The 12,033-nt window shown below is 46.5% G+C and overlaps 1 protein-coding gene across 3 annotated transcripts in view; it reads right to left on the bottom strand.

Moving 5' to 3' along the window:
* Window positions 1-12,033, bottom strand: part of LOC139272919 (protein-tyrosine kinase 2-beta-like) — a 256,360-nt gene that overhangs the window by 11,865 nt on the left and 232,462 nt on the right. For all 3 annotated transcript variants that reach the window (XM_070889030.1, XM_070889028.1, XM_070889029.1), the window contains one exon: window positions 11,078-11,221. In XM_070889030.1, the coding sequence (XP_070745131.1) occupies window positions 11,078-11,221 (144 nt within the window). The remainder of the gene's footprint in view (window positions 1-11,077; window positions 11,222-12,033) is intronic.

Consider the following 12,033-nt stretch of genomic DNA (forward strand, 5'->3'; position numbering starts at 1 on the left):
GCCATGGCTCAGTGGGAAGCCCTCTCAACTCTGAGTGAGAAGGTTTAAGTCCCACTCCACAGACCTCAGCACAAAATTAGACTGGATAACCGCTTGTTGGCCGGCGCAGATACGAAGGTAAATACTGCAGGGAATCGAATACGGCCAGGGTGATCTCCTGGATGAATTTGGGTGATCACCTGGATGGGTCAGAGAGGAATTCTCCAAGATGTTTTTTCCCCAGTGGCCTGGGTTTTTAATCTGGTTTTTGCCTCTCCCAGGTGTAATATTGTGCATATATATCTCCATCTGGTGGACTCCTGTGGCACTACAGCCAGTGCGCTGTGTACAAATAAAGATGGAACAGGTCACCTGACTAGAGTTCCGAACTGTTCTGCCAACTTAAGGCTGGTTTGTGTTTGAGAGTTGTACTGAAGATATAACAGTGGCGATGAGGATGGCAAGCGAGGATGGAAAAAAAAAAGCTGCAATTCTTGTTGTTGGAGATTCAGCCAACTGATAGAGAGACTTTGAGAACTTCTCTGTTTTGATTAACAGCTACAAATCCAAGGTAAATTACAAGCACACTTGTTTGAACTGCCAGAGTCCAGATGGCCGCACCTATGGGAATAATAGAGCGTTTGGGGGAGTTTCAATGCGACCGTGAAAGTTTCGGAGCATATGTGGAGTGGCTAGAAATGTTTTTCACCACAAATAGTATCATCGAAGTCCCCAATGATGAAAACCATAACCGGGTAATGTTAGAATGACAACGGGCGATTTTCTTAACTGAAGCAGAGCCCGAGGTGTATGAAACCATGAAAAATGTACTTGTCCCTGTCAAGCCAAAGGACACATCACTTACGGAGATTCAGCACTACAGTCCTGAGCCTCTGGAAATTGCTGAAAGTTATCATTTCGGAATACGAGATCAGTTAACCGAAGAAAATATCAGTGAGTACATTGTAGCATTAAAAAAGCTATCTATTCACTGTAATTTCGAGAGCTTTCAGGACCGAGCATAGTTTGTGGGATGAAAAATGATGTGATCAGAAGAAAGATATTGACAATGCCTAACTTGACTTTTGATTTAGCTTGTCAGGCAGCTATGTCAATGAACATGGCCAACCAATATTCCTGAGAATTGTGTCAGACAACCGAGGTGAATCGCCTGCAGGTTAAAAGTAAAAGGCAGTTGGGCCCTAAGGTCTCAGCAACTGGAAATGGGAACAGAGCATTGGAGTCGTGCTATCGGTGCCTGAGACAACACTTCACTCAAAATTACTCATATGTGAAGGCAGAGTGTTTCATCTGCAGGAAAACTGGGCATCTTGCAAAGACATGCCAACTGAAGGGTAAACCAGCTTTCAAAGCTATGAGTAGAAATCCCCAGAAACTACATAGCATGGAAGAACAACAACTGGACGAGGAGATGTTAGAGTTACACGTCATCAGGAACACGAGGTTAACCAACAGCGATTCAAAAAGTATCATCCACACAGGAACCAAGATACCAATGGAAATCGACACTGGTGGATCTGTGAGCGTAGTAACGGAGACGCTATACCTCGACAAATTGCGTGATTTCCCATTGGAGAAATCCAAGATAGAGCTGCGAGGCTACTCGGGAGAGAACATTCCTGTGGTAGGTTGTATCACCGTACCGGTAAAATACAAGGATCAATTTCAGAGCTCGCCTCTATTAGTAGTGGCAGGAGACAAGCCTGCCTTACTAGAAAGAAATTGGTTGGGATCACTGAAGCTGGATTAGAGTGAGATTTCGTGTGTTGAAATGAGAATTGCATCAAAGGATGAAGTCATCAAGAAAAAAGGAGGGAGAGAGAGAAAACAGGTAATTATAGACCGGTTAGCCTGACATCAGTAGTGAGGAAAATGTTGGAATCAATTATTAAGGATGAAATAACAGCGCATTTGGAAAGCAGTGACAGGATCGGTCCAAGTCAGCATGGATTTATGAAAGGGAAATCCTGCTTGACAAATCTTCTGGAATTTTTTGAGGATGTAACCAGTAGAGTGGACAAGGGAGAACCAGTGGATGTGGTGTATTCGGACTTTCAAAAGGCTTTTGACAAGGTCCCACACAAGAGATTGGTGTGCAAAATTAAAGCACATGGTATTGGGGGTAATATACTGACGTGGATAGAGAACTGGTTAGCAGACAGGAAGCAGAGAGTCGGGATAAACGGGTCCTTTTCAGAATGGCAGGCAGTGACTAGTGGGGTACCACAGGGCTCAGTGCTGGGACCCCAGCTATTTACAATATATATTAATGATTTAGACGAAGGAATTGAATGTAATATCTCCAAATTTGCAGATGACACTAAGCTGGATGGCAGTGTGAGCTGTGAGGAGGATGCTAAGAGGCTGCAGGGTGACTTGGACAGGTTAGGTGAGTGGGCAAAAGCATGGCAGATGCAGTATAATGTGGATAAATGTGAGGTTATCCACTTTGGTGGCAAAAACAGGAAGGCAGATTATTATCTGAATGATGACAGATTAGGAAAAGGGGAGGTGCAACGAGACTTGGGTGTCATGGTACATCAGTCATTGAAAGTTGGCATGCAGGTACAGCAGACGATGAAGGCGGCAAATGGCATGTTGGCCTTCATCGTGAGAGGATTTGAGTATAGGAGCAGAGAGGTCTTACTGCAGTTGTACAGGGCCTTGGTGAGGCCACACCTTGAATAGTGTGTATAGTTTTGGTCTCCTAATCTGAGGAAGGACATTCTTGCTATTGAGGGAGTGCAGCGAAGGTTCACCAGACTGATTCCGGGGATGGCTTGACTGACATATGAAGAAAGACTGGATCAACTGGGCCTTTATTCAATGGAATTTAGATGAATGAGAGGGGATATCATAGAAACATAAAATTCTGATGGGATTGGACAGGTTAGATGCAGAAAGAATGTTCCCAATGTTGGGGAAATCCAGAACCAGGGGTCACAGTCTAAGGATAAGGGGTAAGCCATTTAGGACCGAGATGAGGAGAAACTTCTTCACTCAGAGAATTGTGAACCTGTAGAATTCTCTACCACAGAAAGTTGTTGAGGCCAGTTAGTTAGGTATATTCAGAATGGAGTTAGAACATAGAACATAGAAAATAGGTGCAGGAGCAGGCCATTCAGCCCTTCTAGCCTGCACCGCCATTCAATGAGTTCATGGCTGAACATGAAACTTCAGTACCCCCTTCCTGCTTTCTCGCCATAACCCTTGATCCCCCGAATAGATATGGCCCTTACAGCTAAAGGGATCAAGGGGTATGGAGAGAAAGCAGGAATGGGGTACTGAGGTTGCATGATCAGCCATGATCATATTGAATGTTGGTGCAGGCTCGAAGGGCCAAATGGCCTACTCCTGCACCTATTTCATCATATTTTACCGACAGACATGAAAGTAGTTGAAAGGCGGGAATGATTCAATTATTTCTGACTCATCAGATAGTTTGATACACCAGTAGCGGGCAGTCGGAGGAGGCGGAGTGGGAGATCGAGAAGGCCGACAAAGGCCCAACAGTCATCAGCGAGGCCAGCGGGGAGTCGGAGGAGACGCTCAGCCGGTGCAGCTGCAGCAGGGTGTGAAGGCAAAAAAGAAGTGAAAAGAAATCGAAGGGTGACGTCACAGCCAACGGGGTAAGTGATTGGTGAGTAGTTTTTCTTTTTCTTTTCCTTAACAGTAGGTAAACTTTATCATTGTTGTTGCCAAATTAAGTTAATCTAGGGGTTAAGTCATGACAGGAGAGCTCGGACACGTGTTATGCTTCTCCTGTGCTATGTGGGAACTCAGGGATGCTTCCAGTGTCCCCGACGACTACGTGTGCGGGAAGTGTATCCTGCTGCAGCACCTGACATGCCGCAATGCTGACGATGCCATGAATAGCACGTTTAGTGAGTTGGTCATACCGCAGGTAAAGATTACACAGATAGGGGATGGGTGACCAACAGGAAGAGCAGTGCAAGGAAGGTAGTGCAGGGGTCCCCTGCGGTCATCCCCCTCCAAAACAGATACACCACTTTGGGTACTGTTGGGGGAGGGGATGACTCATCAGGGGAGGGCAGCAGCAGCCAAGTTCATGGCACCGTGGGTGGCTCTGCTGCACAGGAGGGCAGGAAAAAGAGTGGGAGAGCGATAGTGATAGGGGATTCAATTGTAAGGGGAATAGATAGGAGTTTCTGCTGCCGCAACCGAGACTCCAGGATGGTATGTTGCCTCCCTGGTGCAAGGGTCAAGGATGTCTCGGAGCGGTTGCAGGACATTTTGGACGGGGAGGGTGAACAGCCAGTTGTCGTGGTGCATATAGGTACCAACAATATAGGTAAAAAAACGGGATGAGACCCTACAAACTGAATTGAGGTAGCTAGGAGTTAAATTAAAAAGTAGGACCTCAAAGATAGTAATCTCAGGATTGCTACCAGTGGCACGTGCTAGTCAGAGTAGGAATCGCAGGATAGCTCAGATGAATACGTGGCTTGAGCAGTGGTGCAGCAGGGAGGGATTCAAATTCCTGGGACATTGGAACGGGTTCTGGAGGAGGTGGGACCAGTACAAACCGGACGGTCTGCACCTGGGCAGGACCGGAACCAATGTCCTAGGGGGAGTGTTTGCTAGTGCTGTTGGGGAAGGGTTAAATTAATAAGGCAGGGGGATGGGAAACTATGCAGGGAGACAGAGGGAAGTAGAATGGGGGCATAAGCAAAAGATAGAAAGAAGAAAATTAAAAGTGGAGGGCAGAGAAACCAAAGGCAAAAATCAAAAGGACCACATTACAGCAAAATCCTAAAGGGGCAAAGTGTGTTAAAAAGACCAGCCTGAAGGCTCTGTACCTCAACGCGAGGAGTATTCAGAATAAGGTGGATGAATTAACTGCACAGGCAGCATTAAGGAATATGATATAATTGGCATAACAGAGACATGGCTCCAGGCTGACCAAGGCTGGGAACTCAACATCCAGGGGTATTCAACGTTCAGGAAGGATAGACAGAAAGGAAATGGAGGTGGGGTGGCGTTGCTGGTTAAAGAGGAAATTAATGCAATAGTAAGGAAGGACATTAGCTTGGATGATGTGGAATCTGTATGGGTGGAGCTGCGGAATACCAAAGGGCAGAAACTGCTAGTGGGAGTTGTGTACAGACCACCAAACAGTAGTAGTGAGGTTGGGGACAGCATCAAACAAGAAATAAGGGATGTGTGCAATAAGGGTACAGCAGTTATCATGGGCGACTTTAATCTACATATAGATTGCGCTAACCAAACTGGTAGCAATACAGTGGAGGAGAATTTCCTGGAGTGCATAAGGGATGGTTTTCCAGACCAATATGTCGAGGAAGCAACGAGAGAGCTGGCCATCCTAGACTGGGTGATGTGTAATGAGAAAGGACACAGAAACATAGAAAATAGGTGCAGGAGTAGGCCATTCGGCCCTTCAAGCCTGCACCGCCATTCAATGAATTCATGGCTGAACATGCAACTTCAGTACCCCATTCCTGCTTTCTCGCCATACCCCTTGATCCCCCTAGTAGTAAGGACAACATCTAACTACTTTTTGAATATATTTAGTGAATTGGCCTCAACAACTTTTGTGGTAGAGAATTCCATAGGTTCACCACTCTCTGGTTGAAGAAGTTTCTCCTCATCTCGGTCCGAAATGGCTTACCCCTTATCCTTGGACTGTGACCTCTGGTTCTGGACTTCCCCAAAATTGGGAACATTCTTCCTGCATCTAACCTGTCTAAACCCATCAGAATTTTAAACGTTTCTATGAGATCCCCTCTCATTCTTCTGAACTCCAGTGAATACAAGCCCAGTTGATCCAGTCTTTCTTGATATGTCAGTCCCGCCATCCCGGGAATCAGTCTGGTGAACCTTCGCTGCACTCCCTCAATAGCAAGAATGTCCTTCCTCAAGTTAGGAGACCAAAACTGTATACAATACTCCAGGTGTGGCCTCACTAAGGCCCTGTACAACTGTAGCAACACCTCCCTGCCCCTGTACTCAAATCCCCTCGCTATGAAGGCCAACATGCCATTTGCTTTCTTAACCACCTGCTGTACCTGCATGCCAACCTTCAATAACTGATGTATCATGACACTCAGGTCTCGTTGCACCTCCCCTTTTCCTAATCTGTCACCATTCAGATAATAGTCTGTCTCTCTGTTTTTACCACCAAAGTGGATAACCTCACATTTATCCACATTATAATTCATCTGCCATGCATTTGCCCACTCACCTAACCTATCCAAGTCACTCTGCAGCCTCATAGCATCCTCCTCACAGCTCACACTGCCACCCAACTTAGTGTCATCCGCAAATTTGGAGATACTACATTTAATCCCCTAATCTAAATCATTAATGTACAGTGTAAACAGCTGGGGCCCCAGCACAGAACCTTGCGGTACCCCACTAGTCACTGCCTGCCATTCGGAAAAGTACCCATTTACTCCTACTCTTTGCTTCCTGTCTGACAACCAGTTCTCAATCCACATCAGCACACTACCCCCAATCCCATGTGCTTGAACTTTGCACATTAATCTCTTGTGTTGGACCTTGTCGAAAGCCTTCTGAAAGTCCAAATACACCACATCAACTGGTTCTCCCTTGTCCACTCGACTGGAAACATCCTCAAAAAATTCCAGAAGATTTGTCAAGCATGATTTCCCTTTCACAAATCCATGCTGACTTGGACCTATCATGTAACCTCTTTCCAAATGTGCTGCTATGACATCCTTAATAATTGATTCCATCATTTTACCCACTACTGAGGTCAGGCTGACCGGTCTATAATTCCATGTTTTCTCTATCCCTCCTTTTTTAAAAAGTGGGGTTACATTGGCTACCCTCCACTCCATAGGAACTGATCCAGAGTCTATGGAATGTTGGAAAATGACTGTCAATACTTCCGCTATTTCCAAGCCACCTCCTTAAGTACTCTGGGATGCAGTCCATCAGGCCCTGGGGATTTATCAGCCTTCAATCCCATCAATTTCCCCAACACAATTTCCTGACTAATAAGGATTTCCCTCAGTTCCTCCTTCTTATGAGACCCTCTGACCCCTTTTATATCTGGAAGGTTGTTTGTGTCCTCCTTAGTAAATACTGAACCAAAATACTTGTTCAATTGGTCTGCCATTTTTTTGTTCCCCGTTATGACTTCCCCTGATTCTGACTGCAGGGGACCTACGTTTGTCTTTGCTAACCTTTTTCTCTTTACATATCTATAGAAGCTTTTGCAGTCCATCTTAATGTTCCCTGCAAGCTTCCTCTCGTACTCCATTTTCCCTGCCCTAATCAAACCCTTTGTCCTCCTCTGCTGAGTTCTAAATTTCTCCCAGTCCCCGGGTTCGCTGCTATTTCTGGCCAATTTGTATGCCACTTCCTTGGCTTTAATACTATCCCTGATTTCCCTTGATAGCCACGGTTGAGCCACCTTCCCTTTTTTATTTTTACGCCAGACAGGGATGTACAATTGTTGTAGTTCATCCATGTGGTCTCTAAATGTCTGCCATTGCCCATCCACAGTCAACCCCTCAAGTATTATTCGCCAATCTATCCTAGCCAATTGACGCCTCATACATTCAAAATTACCCTTCTTTAAGTTCTGGACCATGGTCTCTGAATTAACTGTTTCATTCTCCATCCTAATGTAAAATTCCACCTAATTAGCAATCTTGTTGTGCGAGGCCCCTTGGGAAGAGTGACCATAATATGGTAGAATTCTTTATTAAGATGGAGAGTGACACAGTTAATTCAGAGACTAGGGTCCTGAACTTAAGGAAAGGGAACTTCGATGGTATGAGACGTGAATCGGCTAGAATAGACTGGTAAATGATACTTAAAGGGTTGACGGTGGATAGGCAATGGCAAACATTTAAAGATCACATGGATGAACTTCAACAATTGTACATCCCTGTCTGGAGTAAAAATAAAACGGGGAAGCTGGCTCAACCGCGGCTAACAAGGGAAATTAGGGATAGTGTTAGATGCAAGGAAGAGGCATATAAATTAGCCAGAAAAAGCAGCAAACCTGAGGACTGCGAGAAATTTAGAATTCAGCAGAGGAGGACAAGGGGTTTAATTAGGAGAGGGAAAATAGAGTATGAGAAGATGCTTGCAGGGAACATAAAAACTTACTGCAAAAGCTTCTATGGATATGTGAAAAGAAAAAGATGAGTGAAGGCAAACGTAGATCCCTTGCAGTCAGATTCAGGTGAATTTATAATGGGGAACAAAGAAATGGCAGACCAGTTGAACAAATACTTTGCTTCTGTCTTCACGAAGGAAAACACAAATAACCTTCCAGAAATACTCGGGGACCGAGGGTCTAGTGAGAAGGAGGAACTGAAGGAAATCCTTATTAGGCATGAAATTGTGTTCGGGAAATTGATGGGATTGAAGGCTGATAAATCCCCGGGGCCTGATAGTCTGCATCCCAGAGTACCTAAGGAAGTGGCCCTAGAAATAGTGGGTGCATTGGTGATCATTTTCCAACAGTCTATCGACTCTGGATCAGTTCCTATGGACTGGAGGGTAGCTAATGTAACACCACTTGTTAAAAAAGGAGGGAAAGAGAAAACGGGTAATTATAGACCGGTTAGCCTGACATCAGTAGTGGGGAAAATGTTGGAATCAATTATTAAAGGTGAAATATCAGCGCTTTTGGAAAGCAGTGACAGGATCGGTCCAAGTCAGCATGGATTTATGAAAGGGAAATCATGCTTGACAAATCTTCGGAGGATGTAAATAGTAGAGTGGACAAGGGAGAACCAGTGGATGTAGTGTATTTGGACTTTCAAAAGGCTTTTGACAAGGTCCCACACACAAGAGATTGGTGTGCAAAATTAAAGCACATGGTATTGGGGGTAATGTACTGACGTGGATAGAGAACTGGTTGCCAGACATGAAGCAGAGAGTCGGGATAAACGGTCCTTTTCAGAATGGTAGGCAGTGACTCGTGGAGTGCCGCAGGGCTCCGTGCTGGGACCCCAGCTCTTTACAATGTACATTAATGATTTAGATAAAGGAATGGAGTGTAATATCTCCAAGTTTGCAGATGACACTAAGCTGGGTGGCGGTGTGAGTTGTGAGGTGGATGCTAAGAGGCTGCAGGGTGACTTGGACAGGTTCGGTGAGTGGGCAAATGCATGCAGGTGCAGTATAATGTGGATAAATGTGAAGTTATCCACTTTGGTGGCAAAAACACGAAGGCAGAATATTATCTGAATGGTGGCAGATTAGGAAAAGGGGAGGTGCAACGAGACCTGGGTGTCATGGTTCATCAGTCATTGAAAGTTGGCATGCAGGTACAGCAGGCAGTGAAGAAGGCAAATGGTATGTTGGCCTTCATAGCTAGGGGATTTGAGTATAGGAGCAGGGAGGTCTTACTGCAGTTGTCCAGGGCCCTGGCGAGGCTGCACCTGGAATATTGTGTTCAGTTTTGGTATCCTAATCTGAGGAAGGACGTTCTTGCTATTGAGGGAGTGCAGCGAAGGTTCACCAGACTGATTCCCGGGATGGCAGGACTGACATATGAGGTGAGACTGGATCGACTGGGCCTTTATACACTGGAGTTTAGAAGAATGAAACGGGAACACTTAGAAACATATAAAATTCTGACGGGACTGGATAGGTTAGATGCAGGAAGAATGTTCCCGAAGTTGGGGAAGTCCAGAACCAGGGGTCACAGTCTAAGGATAAGGGGTAAGCCATTTAGGGCTGAGATGAGGAGAAACTTCTTCACTCAGAGTTGTTAACCTGTAGAATTCCCTACCACAGAGAGTTGTTGAGACCAGTTCATTGGATATATTCAAGAGAGAGTTAGACATAGCCCTTACGGCTAAAGGGATCAAGGGAAATGGAGAGAAAGCCGGAAAGGGGTACTGAGGGAATGATCAGCCATGATTTAATTGAATGGTGGTGCAGGCTAGAAGGGTCGAATGGCCTACTCCTGCACCTATTTTCTATGTTTCTATGTTTCCTACATCCAATGTACTGAAAAGAAATCCAAGAGAAAGTCAGAATTTAAGTCTGAGTCCGGGTCAGGAAAACAAACAGTCGGAAGTTCGAGAAAGTTCAAATGGAAATCCAGGGCATCCCTTGGAGGAAAACTTTCCTCAGGATCAACCTCGAATGAGTTTAAATTCGACACCGTGTTTGGAGGGTTCTGTTCAAGAGCAAAGGTATCCTCTTCGAAACAGAAAACAAGTGGTTAAGCTTGATTTTAAATATAGCAAAATAAGTCCATATCTTTTGTTATTAGCTATAAGTTATGTAGGATGATTTTGTTGTGATTACTTCTTCATTAAGGAGGGAGAAGTGTAATATTGTGTGTATATATATGTATAGCTCCATCTGGTGGACTCCTGTGGCACTGCAGCCAGTGCTGTGTGCAAATAAAGAGGGAACAGGTCACCTGACTGGAGTTCCGGAGTGTTATACCATCTTAAGGCTTGTGTGTGTTTGTGAGTTGTACTGAAGATATAACACCAGGAGATCACATGGCTCTGGTTGGGGTGGAGTGTAGAATGTTTCAGTGTAAGGGGTGTCGCAGTGGTGTGGGGCGGACTGGTTGGGCCGGGTGCTCTTTGCCTTTCCGTCGTTGTTCATAGGTTTATATGTAACCTTCAGGGCTGCTGACCGAGGGCCGTGTGGCTCTTTGTCGGCCGGCGCGGACACAATGGGCTCGGAATGGCCTCCTTCTGCGCTGTAAATTTCTATGTTTCTAAAAATCCAGACCCACACTTCAGCGCTGCACTGTCAGAAGGACAGTACTGAGGGAGAGCTGCACTGTCAGAGGCGCCGTCTTTTGCGTGAGACTTTAAAACCGAGGCCCCGTCTGCCCTCTCAGGTAGATATAAAAGCTCCCAGGGTACTACTCGAAGAGCAGGGTAGTTATCCCCAGTGACCTGAACAATAGTTAACCCTCAATCAGTATCACTGAAACAAATGATCTGATCATGTACTTCCGTGCGGTTTGGGGACCCTGCAGTATTGCCCTGTGGGCGGTGAAGCACTTGACGATGTGCTGAGCTTGTGAAGGGTGCAATATAACACTTGTTATTTCCTTTGCTGGCTTCAATCAGCTCACCTTCACTAGGTTGACGTATTCCTCAGACGGGAGCTCGTAGACCTGGTTCTTCAGATGCAGCACAGCTTTAACCAGTTCCATTACCAGAGGGTAGACCTTGTCATCGGAACGATCCAGGTTGGCTGTGGGGGCTGCTTGAATAGGCTGAATACAGGAAAATGGACAGACATCAGGAGCTAGAAAGCTCGACACAATGCTTTCATTCAAAATTTAGGGACAGTATCCAATAATTGTGAGTTCATGTATCTGGGAGAACTCTCATTGGAACAGAATGTGAGAACAAGGCAAACTCATATGGCCAGAAGTATCAGCTGTGGCTCAGTGGGCAGCACCCTCGCCTCTGAGTCACAAGGTCGTGGGTTCAAATCCCACTCCAGAGACTGGAGAACAAAAATCTAGGCTGACACTCCAGTGCAGTGCTGCGGGAGTGCCGCACTGTCGGAGAGGCAGTACTGAGAGAGTGCTGCGCTGTCGGAGGGGCAGTGCTGAGGGAGCGCTGCGCTGTCGGAGGGGCAGTGCTGAGGGAGCGCTGCGCTGTCGGAGGGGCAGTGCTGAGGGAGTGCCGCACTGTCGGAGGGGCAGTGCTGAGGGAGCGCCGCACTGTCGGAGGGGCAGTACTGAGGGAGTGCTGCGCTGTCGGAGGGGCAGTACTGAGGGAGCGCTGCGCTGTCGGAGGGGCAGTACTGAGGAAGCGTCGCACTGTCGGAGGGGCGGTACTGAGGAAGCATCGCACTGTCGGAGGGGCAGTGCTGAGGGAGTGCTGCGCTGTCGGAGGGGCAGTACTGAGGGAGCGCTGCGCTGTCGGAGGGGCAGTACTGAGGGAGCGCTGCACTGTCGGAGGGGCAGTACTGAGGAAGCGTCGCACTGTCGGAGGGGCAGTGCTGAGGGAGTGCTGCACTGTCGGAGGGGTAGTACTGAGGGAGTGCTGCACTGTCGGAGGGGCAGTACTGAGGGAG

The sequence above is a fragment of the Pristiophorus japonicus genome, chromosome 9 (assembly GCF_044704955.1).
Source record: "Pristiophorus japonicus isolate sPriJap1 chromosome 9, sPriJap1.hap1, whole genome shotgun sequence".
In the NCBI taxonomy this organism is placed as follows: Eukaryota; Metazoa; Chordata; class Chondrichthyes; family Pristiophoridae; genus Pristiophorus; species Pristiophorus japonicus.